Genomic DNA, 21,701 nt, shown 5'->3' with positions numbered 1-21,701 from the left:
TGTGTGTGATGAATGTGCACTCATTATCTTTACTATATATTGATTTTTTTATGTGTCTGCTTGTTTGTTGTTGCATCCATAGACTTCAGCGAGTGGTGCGACTCAACACTGAACGTCTACAAAAGCCTTAGAACTCATCCTGGACTTCAGGCGGACCTCACTTGGATTACTTATATATTCATTTCTTATGTATTGATTAATTATTTGTCTGTCTTTTGTTATTTGTGCACTATATGGTGAAAGCTTTACATCTCATTGTACCTGTATAATGACAATAAAAGCATTCAATTCAATAGTATTGAAGCAAACGTGGTCAAGGATACTAACAGTCGTGATTAAATTCAGTATATACCATAGCCACATGTAGCTTTCTCCATCATGGAAGACCCTTTCCATGTTCAGCAGTAGGTCTTCAGGGTGGATAAACCTGAGATGCAGGTGCATGTGATCCTAAAAAAACATGAATATTTGAAGTACATATTGGCAGACATGAGCAAGTGAAAAAAACATTGCGAGACAGTGACCTTGAACAAGTAAATGATGCTAAATTCAGTATAAAAGTCACAGTATCCCAGCTGAATCTCAAATGCAGATTTTAAGAATGCATTCGTACAGGAAGATGCCATGATTTGATAGCCGTAATTTTACACAAATAAACATTGTTTATTAAATTGCATGTTTTAAAGGTTTCATTTAATTTGAACAAATATGCTTCTTCCATCACTCTTGCTTTTATTGATTTTTTTTAAAAGTTCCCGTTTTTTGTATGTAAACAGTATATAAAACGAGAAATGTACCTGAGGTCCTGACAAGTTGATTAGATGATGATCAGAATTTTGTCGCCATCTGGTGATCACTCCCTATTTAATGTCACAATTGAGGCCTCTAGGATGTCATTGCCAACATAAAAATAATGTATATTCTGTTGCATTTTCTCTTTTATTTGATTTATTCTATACTATTTTCAAATCTGTCATCTTTTAGTTTTTCTTTAGTTTTCTAACATTGGTATTTTTTATTTAATGTAAGCGTTATGTTATACTGACAAGACTTGACATGATGTAAATGTAAATCATTTGTGCCAGGGTGGCATACCATTTTAGTGCTTCTGGGTTGGGTTTGAAAGAAAAGTAAGATAAAGTGATCTGGATAAAAGAATATGGATGGTTGTAAAAAAAAAAAGTACCATTCCACTTTCAAGCAAACTACAATAACATTGCCAAATAAACTGTACATATTTTCACCACCTAGTATTCTATCGTTCTCAAATAAAACTAAATTAAAACTTGTAAGCTTTTTGTCATTCTTACCTGAAATAGGTAGTAATGGTGACACGTCACATCCAGTTTCTTCCAGTCTGGCAGTGCCAGCATCCATTGTTCTCACTGCAAATTAATTATGCATGCAAGAAGACGTAGGAGGCACAAAGATACACAAAATAAGCCCATGTCTCAAAACAGCGCAAACTATGATATCTAAAGCAGCTTTATTTTTATTATATAGTCACACATACAACATCATTATGACAATCACTGTCACTTTCTTTCCATCACTCTGATATGAATTGCTCTTTAGTTTTTTTTACTCCATTCAAAAGCTAAAGCTGTGATAAATAGAAAATAAAACATTTTGGTCCTTAAATATATATATATAGTCTAGGCATCATGGTATCCTTGTTGCTACCCACACAGAACATCAAATAGGAGTGGAAATGGAAGGTAAAAGACACAGCTACACGGGGAGGAGGCAGCATATGTGAAAAAGAAGCTGATGGAGTGTTGAGGAAACTGAAAGGTGTCAAAAGGAAGCGCTTGCATGCAGAGCTGTGAAGTCACATGAAAGCACGGACATAGATGAAAGCCGGAGAAGGCGGGTCACGAGGCACCTATTTACAACCAGCCAAACTTAAGTGAGCCACAGTGCACAGCAGAGAGGTGATCAATACAGCTTAGAAAAAAAATGCATTTCACATAAATTGTCCAGAGGAAAGTTTAAACGTTTGCTGCATGTGGAATAAAAAAAACAATCAACACATATTTGGGACAAAACTATACTAGTAGTGTTTGTGCACAACTCTTACTTATTCACATGTAGCGATATTTTTGTTATTATTAAACTTTGGTGGTGTTGGGAAGTGCGAGGAAGCAGTGTATTGCCTGTATGATTTGTAACTCACCTTTCACCAACGCAAAAACAAACAAAAACAAAACAACAACATTATATGTTCAGTCCCTGTGACATACAGTACTGTGCATAAATCTTGGGTCATGATTAAGTTATTTTTTTTGGTTCAATGATCTCCTCGCAACGATGTAGTCAAAGCCCAACGATCTTTGCCTCATCAATTAATCTTTATGACTAAATCCGTGTGCGGTCGTTTGGTCGCCGGTCTTTTGGTCGCCATCTTTTGGTCGCCGGACTTTTGGTCGCCCGGACCCAAACAACGGGCGACCAAAAGACCGGTGACAAAACAAGGTAAAACAACACGGTCTACGCATCAATAAAAGCCAACAATGGCCCTGAGCAGTTTCACTGAGCCGATGTATTAGAGTTTGTATGTACATGAGTTTTCCCTTAGGAAGGGACGTCAGTCAGGGTCTTAACAAGTTCTCCTACAAAACACAATAAAAGTACGGGAAATTTAGAGCTTTTCTTTAGCCTAATAATTAATAGGGCATTAAGTATGACTAAATAATAATTCACAGTTTGTATTTAGGGAATTTGAGCAACGATTTAAATGGTAATTATCAATAACCTTTCGGGCGACCAAAAGACCGGCGACCAAACGACCGAGTACCCTTCGCCCATTCTATTTCTTCAGTGCTTTCCTGGGCATGCTTTTTGTGTATATTTAATATTTCCACTAAAATCTTACCTTTGCTGTCGTATTCTGACTTCTATGCACCAAATCAGTGCAGTCACTACAACATTAAATTTGTAGACGTCCCAACACAAATGCACAGAATTGGAAGCTATCGCTCATATATTGCTGTTTTAACTCAACAGAGAATGGAAAGGGAACAATACCACAAACACATACTCACCTGTTTTCCGTAATCACTGACCCCAATATTTATGCACGTACACGACACACGATGCATCTTTTCTTCTTTGATGGTTGGCCTGGTTGAGTCCCACAAACACACTATGTTCTAAGACAATCACATCCTAGCATGAATGCAAACACTATGAAGTTTGTCTACTTGAAACTGGATGCCCGCCTAGAGGTCAGAAGGATTGTGTTCTGGCAGCCAAAAAGTACGATTCCTCCTATATTTTCTTTTACATGTTCGCAGGCAGTTTGTGTCTCAGCCCCTCTGAGTCTTTTCTGGCCACTGGCAGCTGGGGGTCATTTTTACCCACCTTCGGAGAGGTGTTGTTAGCCGGCGTGGTGGTATGTGTCGATGAGAGGGCGGAAGCCTGCGAGGATGAATTGAGTTTGGAAGCGTGGGTCGGTGCGACTGTGGCGACTGCAGTTTGTTTTGAAGGCTGGGGGGACGTGGCACAGTCACTCGAAGATGCGGTAGGGAAAGAGGGGGCTTTTGTTGAGACAGGGTTTGACTTTGCAGGATTATTCAAACCTGGTGTGGCGCTAGGAGTGTGCACGGAGTGTGTTTGCTTTACAGGGTATACAGTGAAGCGGACTTTGGTGGGGGAACTTGTGCTCACTGGGGTAGGATTTGAGGTCAGGGACGACACTGGTTTGGGGATCTGGCTGGAGGAGGGGCTCCGGGCAGAAGCTACAATGGAAGGCTGCAGACAGGAGGTTGGGCTTGGAGATTTGCTGGATAGAGGTGGTGAAGGTGGGGCGAGTGTTTGGGTAGGAGCTTGGGAGAAAAGGGATGATAATGTTTGGGAAGTGGTTGAGGGATGGGGGCGTGACACCTGTGTGAGAGTTGGGGAATGGATTGGTGTTTGTGCAGGGCTCGGGCCAGACAATGGTGACACGGTGGGTGGCGTATTGGATGCCTTGACCCGAGGACCTTGGAGGGGGGCCGTGGACATGGAGACCACGGGCGATGGTGGCGAAGAGCTGAGAGAGGACTTTGGGGCAAATGTCTGAGGAAGGGGAAATGGAGTGGAAACGGATGACGGAGGAGGGGTGGAGGAAGGCGAGGGAGATGAGGAGCATGGAGATGGCGTGGCAAGCGGTTTGGGACGTGGAGTTGAAAAAAGAGACAATGGGGTGGTTCCCGTCAAGGGAGGGGTGGAGCACGGGGGCGGCGAGGAGGAACGAGAAGATGAGGTCGGAGCGGGTTTGGGGCGCGACACCTGCGTGGGTGTTGGGGACGACGGAGTGGGCACGGGTGAAGGGGTGGCGGATGGCGGTGTTTGTTTTGGAGGGGGTGCTGCGGCCGGCGTGTGTGTAGGTGTAGAGATGGGTAAGGGGGCAGTGTGAGGGGCACATTGTGCGTACATGGTGGGCAGAATAGGCGAGTGTATTTGCGTATTGGATGTAAGGTTTGCAATAGGCTGCACTGAAGGGTTGGAGGTTAGTATCCCTGCACTGCCACCACGCGCTAACTGTCCTGCCAAGAAAGGAGCTGCTAGCAAATTCCCTCCGGAAGCCTTCCGATGGAGAGGGGGGTGGGGCTGCAATCCTGCCCAAGAGCGGTGAGGCAATGTTGGCTGTGATGCAGAAAGGAGCCTGGCTTCCTGGGTGAGTCTGCCTAAAGCAGGCAGCCCTTGACAACTGTTGCCACCATGGCGCAGTAAGGCTTCTTTTGCCCTTTGCTGGTTAGTCACGTTCGCGCTGCTATCCAAGGGGCCAATGGCCGCACGAGAAGGATTTGCACTTTGCATCTTGGGTAGGGTTGCTGTCGATGCGGCGCCACTGGTTGGAGTGGCAAGTGATCCACCATGTACCGAGGGGGGATCACCCTGGAGGCGCATGTTGTAATGCAGAGTCCTTCCTTGTTGGCCTGGCACCGAGGAGACCGCGGCGGGTGGAGTTTTGGCCACTGGTGGGGACATCAAGCCGCCGAGTGGGCCCACGGCGGAGGGGGAGACGGGGAACGGTCTGGGAGACAAACCTCCCATCCCGCTCATTGCCATCATACCGATGAGGGAGCTGACGGAGGGGCGGAGGGGTTGCAAGACGGGAGCGCGAGGAGGAGAGAGCGGAAATGAGGAGGAGGGTGATGGCGAGATGAGCGGGGAGGGTAAGAAGAAGGTCCCAGCGAGCGCGTGCTGCTGTTGCAACTGCTGGATCTGCTGCTGCTGTTGCTGCTGCTGGTGCATGAGAGCAATGGCCACGTTACTGGTAGCAGCAGCCGTTTGCAGTGGGGCGTGTACCAGCGGCGCCCAAATGACAGGGCGGGGCCTGGGGGATATGGCACCACTTCCTCCCATGACTCCGCTTCTTCCCGCCGCCGCTGCGGCGATGGCGTCCTGCATGGCCGGCATGCTGTCATGCTTGACGATCTGCTGGACCAGCATGCTGTCGCACGAGCCCAGACTGCCGGCCGCCAGGCCGCCGCTTGCTCCCGGACCTCCCCCACCTCGGCCTCCTCCACGGCCCATACTGCCCCCAAGTGAGCCTCCTTGAGAGGATTTCCTCAAAAGCACAGAGTTCTTCCTTCCTGTAAAAATAAATGGGTAAGACAGAGATTCACAACCACAAGCCGCATATAGTGACCAGCCGAATATTTAATTGCTCTTCCACAAGATGGCAGAAGAAACAAATAAACAGTTTTTCCACCAGTTACCATTCATGCAACAGAATGTATATGAACTGTGTACAGTAATCCCTCCAATATTGTGGTTAATGTAGACCAGACATGGCCACGACAATCGAAAAATTGCAAAGTAGAGTCACCCCCATTATATATATATATATATATATATATATATATATATATATATATATATATATATATATATATATAGGAAAGGCATTTTAGACATAAATAGATAGGTAATAAGTGGGTTAATAAATAAATATATAAATAAATAAGCGTGTTGCTGAACTATATATAGTATATATATACATATATATGTATGTGTATGTATATGTATACTATGTATATGTATATATATGTATATATGTGTGTATATGTATATATATATATATATATATATATATATATATATATATATATATATATATATATATATATATATATATATATATATATATATATATATATATATATATATATATATATATATATATATATATATATATACATACATATACACACACACATATACATACACATACATATATATAAGCACACATATACATACACATAGATGTACATCCATGGATACGGTAGGTCTTAACACAGCCATTTTTTTGTTAAAGAGCCTGACAGCTGATGGCTTCCACTTATGAGTTTCAGCGTGGATTTTCACATTTTTATAAACTTTTTTAAAAAAATATTGCCCAACCATCAATTTTTTTTTAAGTTCATAAAAATGTGAAAATCCATGCTGAAATTTGTAAGTGGAAGCCACCCTTGCTACTGGGACTCAGCACTGAAGTAAATAAAAAATAATAATAGCAGAAAAAAATCGCAAAGTATTGTCTTCGTGATAAGTGAAGTTGCGATAATTGAGTGCTTACTGTACTCGGTGAAGAAAATAACTAATAAGATATAGTCTATTGGAAAGTCGAATAAAAAGCTAGTGCAGTTCACGCATGCACTTTAAACTTTAGGAACTTCCCCCGAGTCTTTATTCAAAAGTGCGCTATGACCTTTCTGCCAAGGACAATTCCTCACAAAAGAGTCGAGGAGCTTTAACAAAATCTGGACACATAATTACTGGATTAAGATTGGAAAAAAGTTCACCCACTTCACGGGTAGAATAAAAAAGAAGAAATTACCTATGCGGTCTAATCGGTCGACGGCGACAGTCTCAAAGGCTCGCCGCATCATGGGGTGCTCTTCCAGCACCTCATTAAAGCTGTCCACGCTGAGAGAATACAGACGACAATACGTGTCTGCACGTACACTGGCTGTCCTCCGTCCTCGAGTCAACAAACAGATTTCTTGTGTTGGAGGAGAGAATAAGCAACAGATCAATAAAGACACAAAAGAAGAGTATCTTCTTCACAGGACGCCATTTTCACCTCCAAAGTAGGAACCATCGCTTAGTTTCGTCTCTTTGTTGCCACGGGTGAGCACGCCAACGCGCCCATGCTGGATGAAATACATCTTCTTTCCCATGGTTCCCTCTCGGATAATGAAGTCAGCTGGTTGAAAGACCTCGAAGCGAAGTTTGGTGAGCACCGCGGTGACAAAGTTGGGGTCAGCATTTGCAAACAGCGGCATGTTGGCAACCAGGCTGCGGCAGTTAAAGCTCACGATCTCCTGTGCAATCACAGAAATGGACCTCTAAATTTGGATTTCATCCATTATTTTGTGGTTATCCATTATTCCGTTTGTCACTCTTTGCGCTCTGCTTTCCCTTTGACTGTTAAAATGATGGCATATGTCGAAGTCAGGTCAGTCGTATATCAAGGCAACACTCTTTCTTAAAGTCGGCCTATCATCTGAGGGGGTGTTTTACTCCGTGGCCGGACGTTTGGTCGAAAGACGTTTGGTCCCCGGACGTTTGGTCGACCGGACGTTTGGTCGACCGGACGTTTGGTAGAACGGACGTTTGGTAGAACGGACGTTTGGTCGCCGGGTTCGCTCACTGTCAAATTATGACAGAGAGTTTACTGTTGATATTTTAACATTAGATATTTACATATTAAACTCACTCTCGCTCTCTCCCTCTCTCATGATTATAATTTTGAGAGCTGGTTTCAACAGTAACAACCCGGCGACCAAACGTCCGGTCGACCAAACGTCTTTCGACGAAACGTCCGAGTACCGTTTTACTCAATTCAAGTACACGCATAAATTGGGGTGACATCGCTAGCATAAGAACTCATTCGTAACTCAAACACGCTACCTCTTTAAGCGGCTCGCTGAGTTCTCCCAGTATGTTCTCCTCATCAAACATCTTTCCTTGGAAGCGGTGCTCGTAGTACTCGTGGATCTTTTGACGTACGTCTGCAGGAAGCTTGTGGAAGGACATGTACTGCTCCACCTGCTTGTACTGTACCCACACAAAAATGGACTAATGTCAGGACACTAAAACCTTTTATATAAAAAAAATACCCTGCTCATCTATTAATAGTTACATGAGGATTCTTCTAAAGCAAAATGTCTTGATAGAATGGAAATTCGTCACGTCACCTTCTCTTGGTACTGCCTCCGTGACGAGTCAAGCGACTGAATAAGTGCAGTGGCGTGGCCGATGAACATGGCATAGCAGGTGGCGCCCACAATCATACTTAGCATGGTTAGCCAGACGTCGGTCATGCCCTCAGGTGCTTGGGCGCCGTATCCGATGCATAACATGTGGCTCATGGCTTTGAAGAGGGCATATGAGTACTGCACGCCCCATGTGTCGTTCTGTGGCACAAAAAGGTGTGCTTTATTAATTCCAGACCTACCGTATTTTCTCGCATATAAGCCGTAGTTGTAACAAAAAAAAAAATGATGATTGAATCAAGGGCACGGCTTATATGCGCGCAAGACTTACAGCATTGCTATACTCTTTTTCACCAGTAGATATCGGGAAATTAACATTTACTATTTGTTGGTTATTTTCTGTTTTGCAGTAAGAAAACAAGCATTACTGGATGAATTACTAACTTCCTTATAATATTGACCGTAATAATGTGCTTTTGATTCATACAGTATCTCAGAAATACCACATGCAATGATTTTTCTCAAGATTTTCCCCTAAGTAACACATTTGTACTCCCTATTAAAAGCATGAATATGGAGGTGAATGCGAGAAATTGTAAAATCCAACAATTTAAGGGTGTGGCTTATACGCCGGGGCGGCTTATATGCGAGAAAATACGGTATGACGGTATAACAGGTCATTAAAAACATGGTTAAGGGATTGCCCTAGCATTAACCAATGGCACACTTACCAACCCACACAAAAACATTGCGTATAAAAAGGTCATTGCACTATTATAATGGTCAGATTAAAGGCAAATTGGGCTTTTGTGTAATTATACCGTGTTTGTGTTTTTTGGACGGCCCAACACGAGGGGAATTTCTCCAAGGACAATTCGAGCATCTGCCTCCTCAGCAACAGTTGCCTGGGCAACGATGGTGACATGACTCAGCTCTTCATTCATTTGTGTCCTGCACGAATCCCTGTACGAGTGTGTATGTAGTGTGCTAAAAAAAAGCCCATTCACAAACACACTTCTAGCTTATCCATCCGGAGGGAGGGTTTGTCATATTTTCCTCTTTCCCAGCGGATGCGTGATGATAATGATGATTTTATTCCAGTCGGGCGCAGTGGCGTACGAGCCAATTAAAAGCAAATATTCTACACGGCATACACATAAATGTGGATAACTGGAAGGAGGCCTGTGTGGTCGCCATGGGAAATATCCAGCACGAGCTGTTCAAACAGAGTGAGAGTTGTCCGTGTGTGTTCTATTTTCTTTTGAATTAAAATGCAAACATTCTCCTCACCACCATCAGGTTCTTGGAGACCCAGCAATCAGGTGGGAAATCCTGCAGCATGGGCACCAGGAACTGCAGACAACCGTCCCAGTGGCACAGTAGCAGCATCATCCCGATCAGATTGACGATCCTCACCATGGCGCTGGCCAGATCATACGTCATGTGGAAGATCTGAGGAGGTGTGGAATATGTTTGGCTTCACAAATATAAATTAGTAAAAGGTTTAAATTGTTGAAAAGGTGTTGGCTTGTGTATTTGTTTTACAAATAAGAAATGGAGAATGCATTGGGAGTCTTATCCTTCCCTAATCATTATATTATTGCTTTTTTTTTTACTGCTCAAAGAACTTTTTGCCAGAACTTTTGTTAAGTGTTTAATCTTGATGGAGGGCTGCACTCGACTGAGTCTCAAATTAATTCAATCATTTGTTGCCATTTTTTTTCTTTTGTCATCTCTAGCATTTATTCAGTGATTAGTTAGAAGATTGCAAAACTTTTGGCCTTGACGGAATGCTACACAATTGTTTTTGGATTGGATTGGATTGGATAACTTTATTCATCCCGTATTCGGGAAATTTCGTTGTCACAGTAGCAAGAGGGTGAGGATCCAGAAATAGGAAAGGCATTTTAGACATGAATAGATAGGTAATAAGTAAGTTAATAAATAAATACATGAATAAATATATAAATAAATAAGTGTGTTGCTGAAATATATATATATATATATATATATATATATATATATATATATATATATATATATATATATATATATATATATATATATATATATATATATATATATATATATATATACACACACACACACACTCATATAAGCACACATATACATACATAGATTTACATGCATGCATACGGTAGGTCTTAACACACAGCCATTTATTTGTTAAAGAGCCTGACAGCTGATGGGAGGAAGGATCTGCGGAAGCGCTCCTTCCTACAATGAGGGTGCCGCAGGTACTCAAAATAATGGACTGGTTTAGAGGAAACTTAGTATAGGGAGAGTAAAAAGTGAATTTTGGTCAAGTTTTGATAAGATATCCTTATGTGTAAAAAGTGAACTTATTTCTATTTATTCATTCATTCATTTTCTGAAACGCTATGTATGATTTCTAAGAGCAATCTTATGGAGGGGAAAAAACACCCCCCCCCCCCCCCCCCCCCCCCATCAAGTTACAAAATCCGGTAGTCTGAGGGTCTCACCTCCTCCCACTGATGGATGTAGCGTATGAGTCTGGAAAGTCGCAGAAGCCGCAGCAGGCTTAGGATTTTGGTGAAGCGGACAATGCGCAACGCTCGGGCTGTTCGGTACACTTCCGAATCCAGGCTGTCAACCATCAGGAAGATGTAGTCCACGGGGATGGAGGACACAAAGTCCACTAGGAACCAGCTTTTCAAATATTTCTGGCGGATGGCCCTGCGGCACAATCAGTCAGTGAAATTCCACATTTGGCACACTAAGCTGTGGGGATGTGCTTGTAGTTTTAAACTGGCAGCTCATTCATATTCATCAGGAGAAAGATGGTGTGTGAACAAAGGTCTTCTCCCACTGGCGGCTCATCACCTTTTCATATCGCTTGTGTGTTTGAATGCCGGGAGAGAACATTTACATTTGAGGCAACCCGAATGCCCTATTGATATTACACCACAGGTGGAAATTGCTCACATGCATTACCTAAGCACACAGATGAACAAATACCTGCTTGAATAAAGACTGCTTAATGTTACTAGTTCATCTACTATGCTTAAGTAGAAAAAGTCAAAGTTGTAAAAAAGGAAATGTTTAGGTGTTTGTTTTTTTAGATATTTTTTTAGCATTTACGATGTTTATGACAAAATTTAAGGTCCATAAACACGCCTTTCAAACTATACAAATATATTAAAACTTTTATATTACATGAGTGGAGCATGAGCACAAAATCTGTCCCCCAAAAAATCTTACTAAAAGATGTTTGATTATTTTTTTCAATCTTGTCTCCCACCTAGCGAATTTTTACAAATGTATTATTTTTTTGCCATAAAACTTTAGAACTTTGTTATTTCCCACTCTTAACATACACAAACAAAACCACACTGACCGGGGGTCCAGCAGTATTTCCGTGCTGTCCTCCTTGACGATCCCCGTGCGGAAGTTGAGTACCAGGTCGACCATGAAAAGTGTATCGGACACCACGTTGAAGATGATCCATGACGCCGTGTTCTCGTCTCGAAAAAACGTGATGCCCACCGGCAGCACGATGAGATTGCCCATCATCAGGACCAGCATTAACAAATCCCAGTAGAATCTACATGTATGAGAAAACAATACCAGTCATAATAAAATAAACATTTAACCCCCAAGATGCATGACCGACCAATACCTACACTCAGAATAACAGGCCTTGGGGGACATTTTTGACCCCCCATATGCACCGGAGGGTTAAAGTGTTGGAATTGTGGTGATAAAATTATTTGCTTGTAGTAATGTGGTAAAACAACAATGCAGTAAAGGTTTTATTTCCTGGTGCTGACAACGTGCGGCTCCTTCAATGAGAGCTTTCTCCTCTGTCAAATAATGTCCATGTGTGTTATTTATTTTATTGACTGTGGTTGGACAATTTCACAGCAGGTAAACATTCGACCTGACAGCGTTGCTGTCAACCTCTCTTCCGCATATAACATATAAGACCAACCGTATGTATACATGTGCATCTATGTGTATGTATGTATATGTTTATTTATATATGTGGGTATATATTTCAGCAACACGCTTATTTGTTTATTGTTTAACTTATTTATTACCTATTTATTTATGTCTAAAATGTATTTTTCTGTGTCTGTATTCTCACCCTCTTGCTACTGTGACAGTGAAATTTCCCAAATAAGGGATGAATAAAGTTATCTAATCTAATTGAATCGAATCTAAATCCCTGCATTGCAATAGACACCTTGAAGTGTAATTCAGCCCTTGATGAAATCACAATATAATCATGTATCACGGAGCTATTATATCGTCTTTAAGTGGGAGTACATATCACAGCTGATGTCAAACTCTCCGGTTACAAATCCCCAACTCCTCGCTAAGATTTGTTGCGTTTTGTCGTAGCAATAATCTCTTAGCAATATGTCCACTGGCACCCACCGCTTTGCTTGGTTGAGCACAGTGCATTTGGTGATTATCAGTATATTCCTGTAATACACCTTAATAGCTTTTTATCTCGTCCATCCGTTCGCTATGTACCTCACTTCCTCTGCGTAATGCCAAATTTAGGTCCTTTCAAATGATTCCAACGTACTATGAGGGAAGGATAAGTGAACCGTAGAGGAAACAGAGCTAATCAGTAACCTTGAGGAGTCTCATTAATCTGAATTACTTGTGTGTATTTTGACGGGAGGGAGAGGGGGGGGGGAGTCTGGACTTTAGAGAGTGACGTTAGGCCCACCCATAAAACGACAGGGACACGATGTTGAATGTGATTAACGGATGACAAGATGAGACAACCCAATCATGTGCAGACCACTTGTGTCCTCCTTCCATCTATTTCCCCACCAATGCTCTCAATCCATCACCTTAACCCACATCAATGACATAGCTCCCTCCCCTCATAGCACACACAAACACAGCCACACAGCCACACACACACACACACACCAAATTCTCTCTTTACGAGAGCAGCCTCAAGTGCTGTGTTCGATCCCTATTGAGCTATAATTTGGTAACAAAACCTCATGTTGGGACCACTAGACTGATGAAGATGAAGTATGACTCATCATTCCACACACTCGAGTGCACACACACACACTTTTGCCAGAGCATAAGCAATGAGGATGCTGCTGTCATAGCGATGGATGAAGATGAATTGTGACCTTGAGGACTTCCTTTGTTAACTGCGATTACAGGGAACAATTCTACGACATTGTGCGCTCTAATGGAATCGGCGATGAACCACATGCATGCCAACATTGAAACCCATTCACTAGACTTCTCAAAAGAGGCAGAAATTGGATTGGATGTCCATCACCCTCGGTGGTAACCAATGCGGTAACTATGTCAATGTGAACGGCTCATTAAATCAGATCTGAATCCCTTTGACTGTTTCCAGCAGATAGCACTTAGAACACAGGTGTCAAACTCTAGGCCCGGCAGCAAATTCGGCCCACCGCGTAGTTTTGAGAAGCCCACCGAAGCAAACAATTTGCATTTGCTTCATGTTAAAATAACACTGTAGTGTTAAAAATGTAAACGTGTTGATTTTTTGTTTTGTTTTACTACGCCCACCTCTAAACAAATGGAAAAGTAATAGAAATAACTGTCTTTTACTTTCAAAAGTAGATATAAGGACAAATAAAAACAAAATAGTTGAAAATAAACAAGAAAGGCAGATACCTAGGGCATTAGACTCATGCCACAATGCATTGAGTGTATTACTATTATACTACGTGCATAAAATATTTTTGAAGTGTACAAGAATGTGTTTTTTGGTATTGAGTACAGTATTTATGTTCTATGATTTTGAAATAACTTCTTAAAAGTGGGGAACGATGCAATGAGTTTTGTAAAGTGTGTGTGTGTGTGTGTATAAAGTTACTCAAGTGGACGCAATTGCTGGTGTGCGCATCAGAATTGCAAATGCAATTAAAGTTTCTCGGCGGGCTCTCTTGCCAATCTTATGATGAACGTGAGCAGGTGCTGGGCGGGAAGTAGTGACCTGCATGGAGCTGCTCAGCTGGTGTCCCACTCACACTCATTTCACCGACTGCTTCTCCTTTGATTGCAAGCTTGTCTGCCATGATGAAAAGAGTGTGGCCGTTGCTCTTCTACCCACCCAAATAAATGAGCACAATGACACATTCATTTTAAAACACAGTTTCAAATGTCACAACGCACTCAACATTGAACAAAACGGCTTGGACAGCTCTATTCCCATTCATCTATTTTTTTCATAGCATGGACTGGCAGGCCACATATAGACAAACCACTATTTAAATCCGCTATAAAAGCACCCAACAGCATTCAACCAATGATCGAGACATTTACACAAATACTACACGTTACTATAACTTTTTAAACAAAGTACAGGGGAAGAATTGAAAGCCAGGCATTTGTACCTCAATACCTAAAAAAAAATTCTTTCAGCGGCTTGCTTTGTGCTCTAATTAATTCATGGAAATAAATGCAATAAAATCCATGATGAGACGCTAACAAAACAAGCAATGTGACTCGCTTGGTTAACCATGGACAAAAGTATTGAGTTGCAGTCTCTTATTGCTTTGGATGAGAGTCGCTTCTTGCACTCATTTGTTTTCATAATGTGGGGTTTACTTTTGTATTTTAAATTCAGAGCAATTTAAAATAAGTAAACTACAATTCCCAACCTTTTCTAAGGGCGTACAGACAATTGTATTAACAATACATTTGAAATCAACCCTGAATGCTAATGCAAGAAATTCATTAAAAAGTCTAGAAAAGAGGAAATCTTTGCATTAATTACATGTTGGTTTCATGAAACAAAGTTTGAAATAGTTGCCTGTTTTGTTCGTAAGCACAATCCATCAGAAAAATGTGCGAACGTATGAAATGGGAAAATATTAACTATGATTTTATGATTTTTGGTAATTCAACTTTAACTCTCTGAATGTCTTTCCCTCCATTGTCGTTTTAAAAAAAAATTTTTTTAGACCTGGGCATCAAAGTGCAGCCGCCTCCCTAGTTGTCATGGTAACAAAAAGCCATTGTCAGTATTGACCTTGCCATATCTGGAGTGGGTCGTAAGCGGCGGCTTACTTTTGTCAGACAAAATGGGCTAATAAAGACAATGTACAAGATAGTAACAGACAATAGATAATATCTAATGTATTAATTTCATTACGAAAAATATTAAAGGGGAGGAAAAAAAGCATACTATAGACCAGGGGTGTCAGACTCGGGTTGGTTCGCGGGCCGCTTTAACGTCAACTTGATTTCACGTGGGCCAGACCATTTTAGTAATAATATTTAGATTATTTTTAATAAATGGATTAAAAGAACTGGATTAAAATCCCTGAATATTCAGTTTTTTTATAGATCTAAAACAATGTTTATTTTAGCTTTTTTATATTTATTTTTAGATTTTATAAAATGATTTTTGAACTAAAAACACAGAAAAATGGATTAAAAAATTACAATTATTGATTTTAAATGGGGAAAATCAGGAAATTTTATATACATCTATACTCTTCATTTTAATTTGATCCTAAAACAGAAAGTCGGCACTCATGATTTACTTTCGCAGGCCACACAAAATGATGTGGCGGGCCAGATTTGGCCCCCGGGCCGCCACTTTGAATCATGTGCTATAGACCTTAAGGTACATAGAATTTACTTAAAATTATCTTCTTTTTTTTTTCAAATAAAATAGTCTTTTGTGTTGAAGATTATGTTCAACTATCTCCTGGCACGGCTAACTCATTTCTGCCCTCACCTTCCAGTCTTTATGTATTCTTTGAGGAGCAGAAATGTGACTTAATGAGGTGAGAGCTTATCACAGAAGTCCTTTAATTAAAGCAGCGCGTGCACACACGTGGCTTTTACTCATCAGCAAAGGTTCTTGCGTTCATGGTCAATGTTGGACATGAAGTGGGAAGGGGGCTTTAGAAAGTAATCTGTCTTCACTCTCGCTTCAGATTACAAGTGTTTAATAGTTAGACTTTTAAAGTCAGTTGACTGAATTATGCATAATGCACACTCGAGGTGCATAATTGACAATGGCATACATAATGAATCAAATATTCAATTATAATCTTCTTGCAGTAATTGGAATTATTAACATCCTTAAATTTATGAGGGTTTCCATGAAGACCGAGATTATGAGTGTATGCTCTTCTCACATAAGATCAACAATCCTCAGCAAGATGGATAAACAACTATGATCAGGGGTAGGAACCTATGGCTCTTTTGATGGGTACATATGGCTCTCCGCTAACCTGTGAGGTAAACTATGGAAACAGCTGGTGAGAAAGCGCAGGAATAGGAGTGTTACTTTGGTATTATGCCATTGACACTATAATTTATAACTTAAAATCATAATTTTGTTTTCATTACACTCTTCTGAAAGGATATGCTCGTTGATTAGCAACAACGTAACAATGTTGTCAAAATAATTCAGAGTTTTTGTACTTTAAAAGTGGTGATGTGACTAAAAAAGGCACACATTTTCATGTATGTTGACTTTCGAATTCAGAGCATGGCTCTCAAGGATTAACATTTTAAAAATATGAATTGTTTATGGTTCTTTCCTTCAAAAAGGTTCCCAACTCCTGGTCTAGACTCCAAAAAATTGATATTTGAATCTATCCTAGACCAATGTTCCCTCTAATTTTTTGTTTATCTGGGCAGAAAGACAACCTCCCTGAGCACACTGAGTACCAGTGTGAGCAACATCATCATTGCTCGCTATGGGCACACACCAGTATCACACCTGCCATAAGCAGGTGCATGTCTACTACACATAAATGATTTAGTAATAATAAAATGTAATGATTAATATCTATGAATGGGCGGCCCGGCGGATGAGTGGTTAGTGCGTCGGTATCACAGCTAAAAAAATATTTTTTTTAAATGGGATTTTATTTTGTGCGCTCCATATGATTTGCTGTGCGCAGAGAAGACGAGAGTAGTGCGCAATTGCGCACGCGCGCAGCTTAGAGGGAACATTGTCCTAGACATACTGGCCATACTGGAATGAATGTATGGTACACTTCAATCTACATAGATATGCTAATTTGTAGTTTGTTTTTTAATAAAGTAGCAATCAGTGCAGGACTCGGGATATGTACTGGCTTACCCAATTGTGTTCCCTTTTGAGGACAAGTACAATACAAAACGAATGGAGTGGTGTTGGTAAACTAGAATGCACTCGCTGTACAGGGTTGGACGTTACGGGTTCCAATGTTGACAGCTTTTGAAAAACAAAAAGCTTGTTTTGATAAGTGTGAGAGAGCCTTCCCGAGGGGGAACCCGAAATTAACAGTCTCGCTAGTCATTTTCTCCTCAGGCGCCGTTGACTCACAGAACAACCACGTCCTAATCCCGGCGTGAAGTTGTCGACACGGACCGCTGCGCGTATGCTTTACTCTGTGTATGAAAACATTGGAAAGCCAAAGTGACACTCGGTGGAGCGCCGGAGCTCTGCCACGAGGCCCAAACATGACCATTTGGATCACAATCTTTAATTTTGCCAGGGGAAATCCTGATCCGTGTCAATGTATCATCAAATGTAGCTAAGAATAAATGGATATTAAAAAAAGTGTGATCTTAACTTGGGCATAATTGCGAGCTTTTCCATTGAAGGCAGAATGAGATCAGATGGAGGTATGTAGGAACATGTGTGCTTTATATATGCAAATTAGCATTGTGTCCATTGGTGAATGTGTTACACAGAAATTAAAAAGGGGGAGGCACAGATAAACCCAACTGAAAGCGATTATTTGCAATATTCAATATTATATTTGTTATTTATTCTGAATGCTTGTCTTGTTTGATTTGAAATGTACATGGAAATATAGGTAGAGTCAAAAAATTGGACAGGATCAGATTCTCCTCCCCACATTTGCATCTCGAGTAGCACGAGATTGCAGCGGTGTATTTTTACTCTCGGTATCTAGTAAGTGGTGACGTCACTGTTAAAATTGAACAACTTGTCACCTGCACTTTGTCTGCTAGAGAAACACCAACTTCTAACACCCCCACCATTCCCTCCACACCTATTCTTGTGCTTTCTAACATTCTCATCTACGCCCTGGGTGGCCTCCAGAGTCCTCCCTCTCTTCATCTCTTTTCTTTCTAACAGCAACTCTTGACTTTTGTTATGCTTGGAATGTGCTGAAATCTCCCATCCATACATTTGCTACAGACTATTTATCCTATTTGAGCTTGATGTTGCGCTGAAAAGGATTAAGGCTATTTCATCCGCATGGTGGTTAAAATTTTGTCCATATTTCCATAAAAGATAAACACGTTTTTTTCTAAACTGTAAAACAGTAGAATTCCAGAGAGCGGTTGTATCAATGAGCTTCCTTACTCATTTTCTCACCCCTCTCAGACCCTGTTGTCATTGTGGCAGTCTGGCGGGCTGACTATTTGAAACAATAACCCAGTCTACATTCAGGTGCTACCAGACTAAAGTTCTCACGCAGTACATTTTTCCTGACCTTTACGTGCATAGAGCATTTGATACAACCGGTCTGACAGTAGCTCAGTAGTCAGCACGCTTGACTGCCCACCCGTCGGTGTGGGTTTGTATCATACATGAAAAGAGCAGAATATTCTAATAAAAAAAGACCATTATAAAAGACTGATTTTGATTTTTTAAAAAGAAAACACAAATTTATGGTGGTGGAAGTACTTTTTGAACGCTAATATTCTGGCAACCACCACAGACCATTTTACGACCATAATTTGTACTATATCTTCTTAACCGTAGCAATTAGGGTAAGTATTAATTTGCACAAATTGATGTGGGGGTGTGTTCTCATACCTGAAGTCACTATAGGGGTGTATGATCCAAGATCCGGCTGACTTGAGTCGTTCCTGTTCCAAAGCGACAGCCTTGTGGGATCCGAACATGCGCAGGCTAAATTTGTTGACCCCGGGCTGCAGCATGGCTCCGAACTGCCTCTGGATGAAAGTACTCTGGTTGGACTGGCTGTAATCCTCGCCGTCCAGCCCCAAGCCGAACCCGGCAAGCGCCGAGGGTCCCAGCGTCTCGGGAGTTCCGGCCGCCGTGGTGTTGCAAGTGGTGGTCGTGGTGGTCTCCGGGCCAGTCGCCACTACCATCACCCCGGTACCCGTAGACGAAGAGGTGGAAGCGAGGGCGGCACGGGAAGGGACGAAACCCACTGAGCGGGATGGTGGGTGAGCGAGAGGCACCGGGGTGGTCGGTGTGCCAGCTGCGCGAAAGGGGAGGCCCGAGCTCATGATGGAGAGGCGACGACCGCGCCCCCCCGTGGCGGCGGTTTCCCCCCCGAAAGAAGCCTTCTCACCCTCCAAGGATGCCTGGGACAGCCTGTAACCCGGCGAAGGTAGGCTGCCCTTGCTGCGCCGCTTTGACTCCCCTCCATTACGACAGGGGAGGGGCTCACCCCCGGACCCACCGGCACTACTGGGCGTCCCCACACCGCCTGCCACCCCATCCATCAGTAAAGAGGATCAATACTTCAGAACCGGAGGACAACGTTTAGAGTTCCGCTGCAGACAAATGAGAGGGATGCTAATCTGCTTCCCGACTACTCTGGAGATGCCCTTGAGCAAGGCAGCCCCCCCTGTCCTCCCCCTCTCCCCCCTGGCTCAAGAAGTGTACACCTCTGTCACTCAGACATGTCTTCTTACTGTCCTGCATGTGTGATGTGAGTCTCTCCCAACAGAAATAACACAGCAGAGCGTGAGTGGAAATTGTTCAAGAGGTTATGATGAAAATGAATACCCACATAAAAATGAAAAAGTCATCGTGGTGGCCAAGTGTCCTTGGAGAGGGGGGGCACAATAAATCTCCATTTCCAATCGTGGCATCGAGTGACGTTTGTCCTCGCTCCCAGATGTTTTTACCCTCCTTCCTCGCCCTTGAAAGCTCGGCAAGAGGCCCTCCCTCGCCTCTACGCAGCCGCCCTCGTCGCTCCCGACGCCGGTCACGTTGGCACCGAATCCCCGGTCTCCAGGGACGGAAGTGGTGATAATAATGGATCTCGCTCGTATTCTCCAAATGTGATCCACTCCTCCCCCACGCACGACCTAGGGTGGTCGGGTGGACATCGAGGCGTTTGATCCGCGGAGGGTCGTCGGTGGGCAAAGGGGGGGTGAGAACTAAATTAGGCTCCGGTTCGGAGTCGCACCACGACGAATTGAATCCCCCCAAGAAAGGCGCGGGTACGTGGAGGGGTGGGGTGGCGTGGGGGGAAATGATAAGGATAAGGAGAACATTGATGGAGACGGAGGAGTGAAAAAGCGAACCCACCAGACAGTTCGTCCTCCAAGCCGGCTCAGTGGTGTCGGAACACGGTCACCTTCTCCCCGGCGTCAGCCGCGCGTGCGTCCCACCCGCGACCCCGCATGACATGCGTCCACGCACGCGCGCGCGGGTGATCATGAAGATGAAGACGGCGTGCTCCTTCCTTGGATGTTTCCAGCCTTGTCGACAAAGAAAGAAAAGAACAACTTGTTGAGCGTCCAAGTGTCGGCTTTCTTTCCTTCCAAGACTGAAGTGTGACGTCACGCTCGGATTTCACTTCTCCCCACGAGGTCGCTGCCTCGCGCATCCAGTATCTTAAATGCTTCTCTCCGTGGATCAGCATATAAAAACGACGAGAAGCAGCATTTTTCTTCTTCTTCAAGGTGACATTTGAATGGCCATGACGTCCTAGTCGACATCACCCAGACGCGAGCACGCTCTCTCCGGCTGCCGGTGCGTCATCCTCGCGCGCGTGACCCTGAGCTAGCCTGGAAGCCAATTTACACAAGTTACTCACCTGGGGGTTCAGGTGATGGCAATTAGTGAGCTAGGGTGGAAACAACAACAACAACAAACCTAACCTCTTAAAGACCTGGCGTCCACATATGAGGATATTTCATTTTCACTATTCATTCATTTTAAGCCAATTTACACAAGTTACTCACCTGGGGGTTCAGGTGATGGCAATTAGTGAGCTAGGATGGGGAAAAACAACAACAACAACAAAAACTAACCTCTTAAAGACATGGCGTCCACATACGAGGATATTACATTTTCACTATTCATTCATTTTCCGAGTTGCTTATCCTCACCAGGATCGCTGGGGTGCCGGAGCCCATCCCAGCCAACAAAGGGCAGCATTCAGGGTATATCCTGAATTGCTCACCAGCCAATCAGAAGTCACAACACAAGGAGAATAACAACTATATGTACACACTCTCGTGCCTATGGCCATTCACCGACGGCCAATCAAGAAGTAGTAGAAGTAGAATAAAGAAGAGAATGGTCTAATTTTGTATGGTTAATTTCATTGAATAATACAAGCACCCAATATTTGGGTTTTGAAAAATCTGAAAAAATACACAAAAGGCCTGCCAATCGGCATTAGATTTGCTGAAAATAGTTGCCAGTGAATGAGATCATTGTGTGGGGGGAAAAAACCTGTATATGTTTCCGTCAACTGGATTAAGCAATGAAGAAAATATGAAGAAAATTAAAAATAGCTTTTA

General features: G+C 42.6%; 1 protein-coding gene across 1 annotated transcript; it reads right to left on the bottom strand.

Moving 5' to 3' along the window:
- Positions 1–1,456: 1,456 nt before the first annotated feature.
- On the bottom strand, positions 1,457–20,956 carry LOC144073474 (uncharacterized). Its single transcript, XM_077599319.1, has 9 exons — positions 19,006–20,956; positions 11,590–11,796; positions 10,715–10,928; positions 9,501–9,662; positions 8,193–8,411; positions 7,906–8,052; positions 7,076–7,316; positions 6,830–6,994; positions 1,457–5,582 (listed from the first exon to the last, which is right to left on the bottom strand). Exons 1-9 carry the CDS (start codon positions 19,662–19,664, stop codon positions 3,283–3,285), a joined length of 4,314 nt encoding a protein of 1,437 aa, XP_077455445.1. The 5' UTR covers positions 19,665–20,956; the 3' UTR covers positions 1,457–3,282.
- Between the last annotated feature and the right edge of the window lie 745 nt (positions 20,957–21,701).

The sequence above is a fragment of the Stigmatopora argus genome, chromosome 4, assembly GCF_051989625.1.
Source record: "Stigmatopora argus isolate UIUO_Sarg chromosome 4, RoL_Sarg_1.0, whole genome shotgun sequence".
NCBI classification, from domain to species: Eukaryota; Metazoa; Chordata; class Actinopteri; order Syngnathiformes; family Syngnathidae; genus Stigmatopora; species Stigmatopora argus.
Note: the sequence above shows the minus strand (reverse complement) of the source record. Positions and strands in the feature narration are given on the sequence as shown.

Bases quoted from the DNA above. Each gene is read 5' to 3' on its own strand.
- LOC144073474 (XM_077599319.1), bottom strand. From the start codon at position 19,664: ATGGATGGGGTGGCAGGCGGTGTGGGGACGCCCAGTAGTGCCGGTGGG. The intron at 8,412-9,500 runs GTGAGGAGAATG...TTTGTGCCACAG, and splicing joins TCTCCAAGAACCTGATGGTG to AACGACACATGGGGCGTGCA. The intron at 7,317-7,905 runs GTAGCGTGTTTG...GTGATTGCACAG, and splicing joins TCAGCGAGCCGCTTAAAGAG to GAGATCGTGAGCTTTAACTG.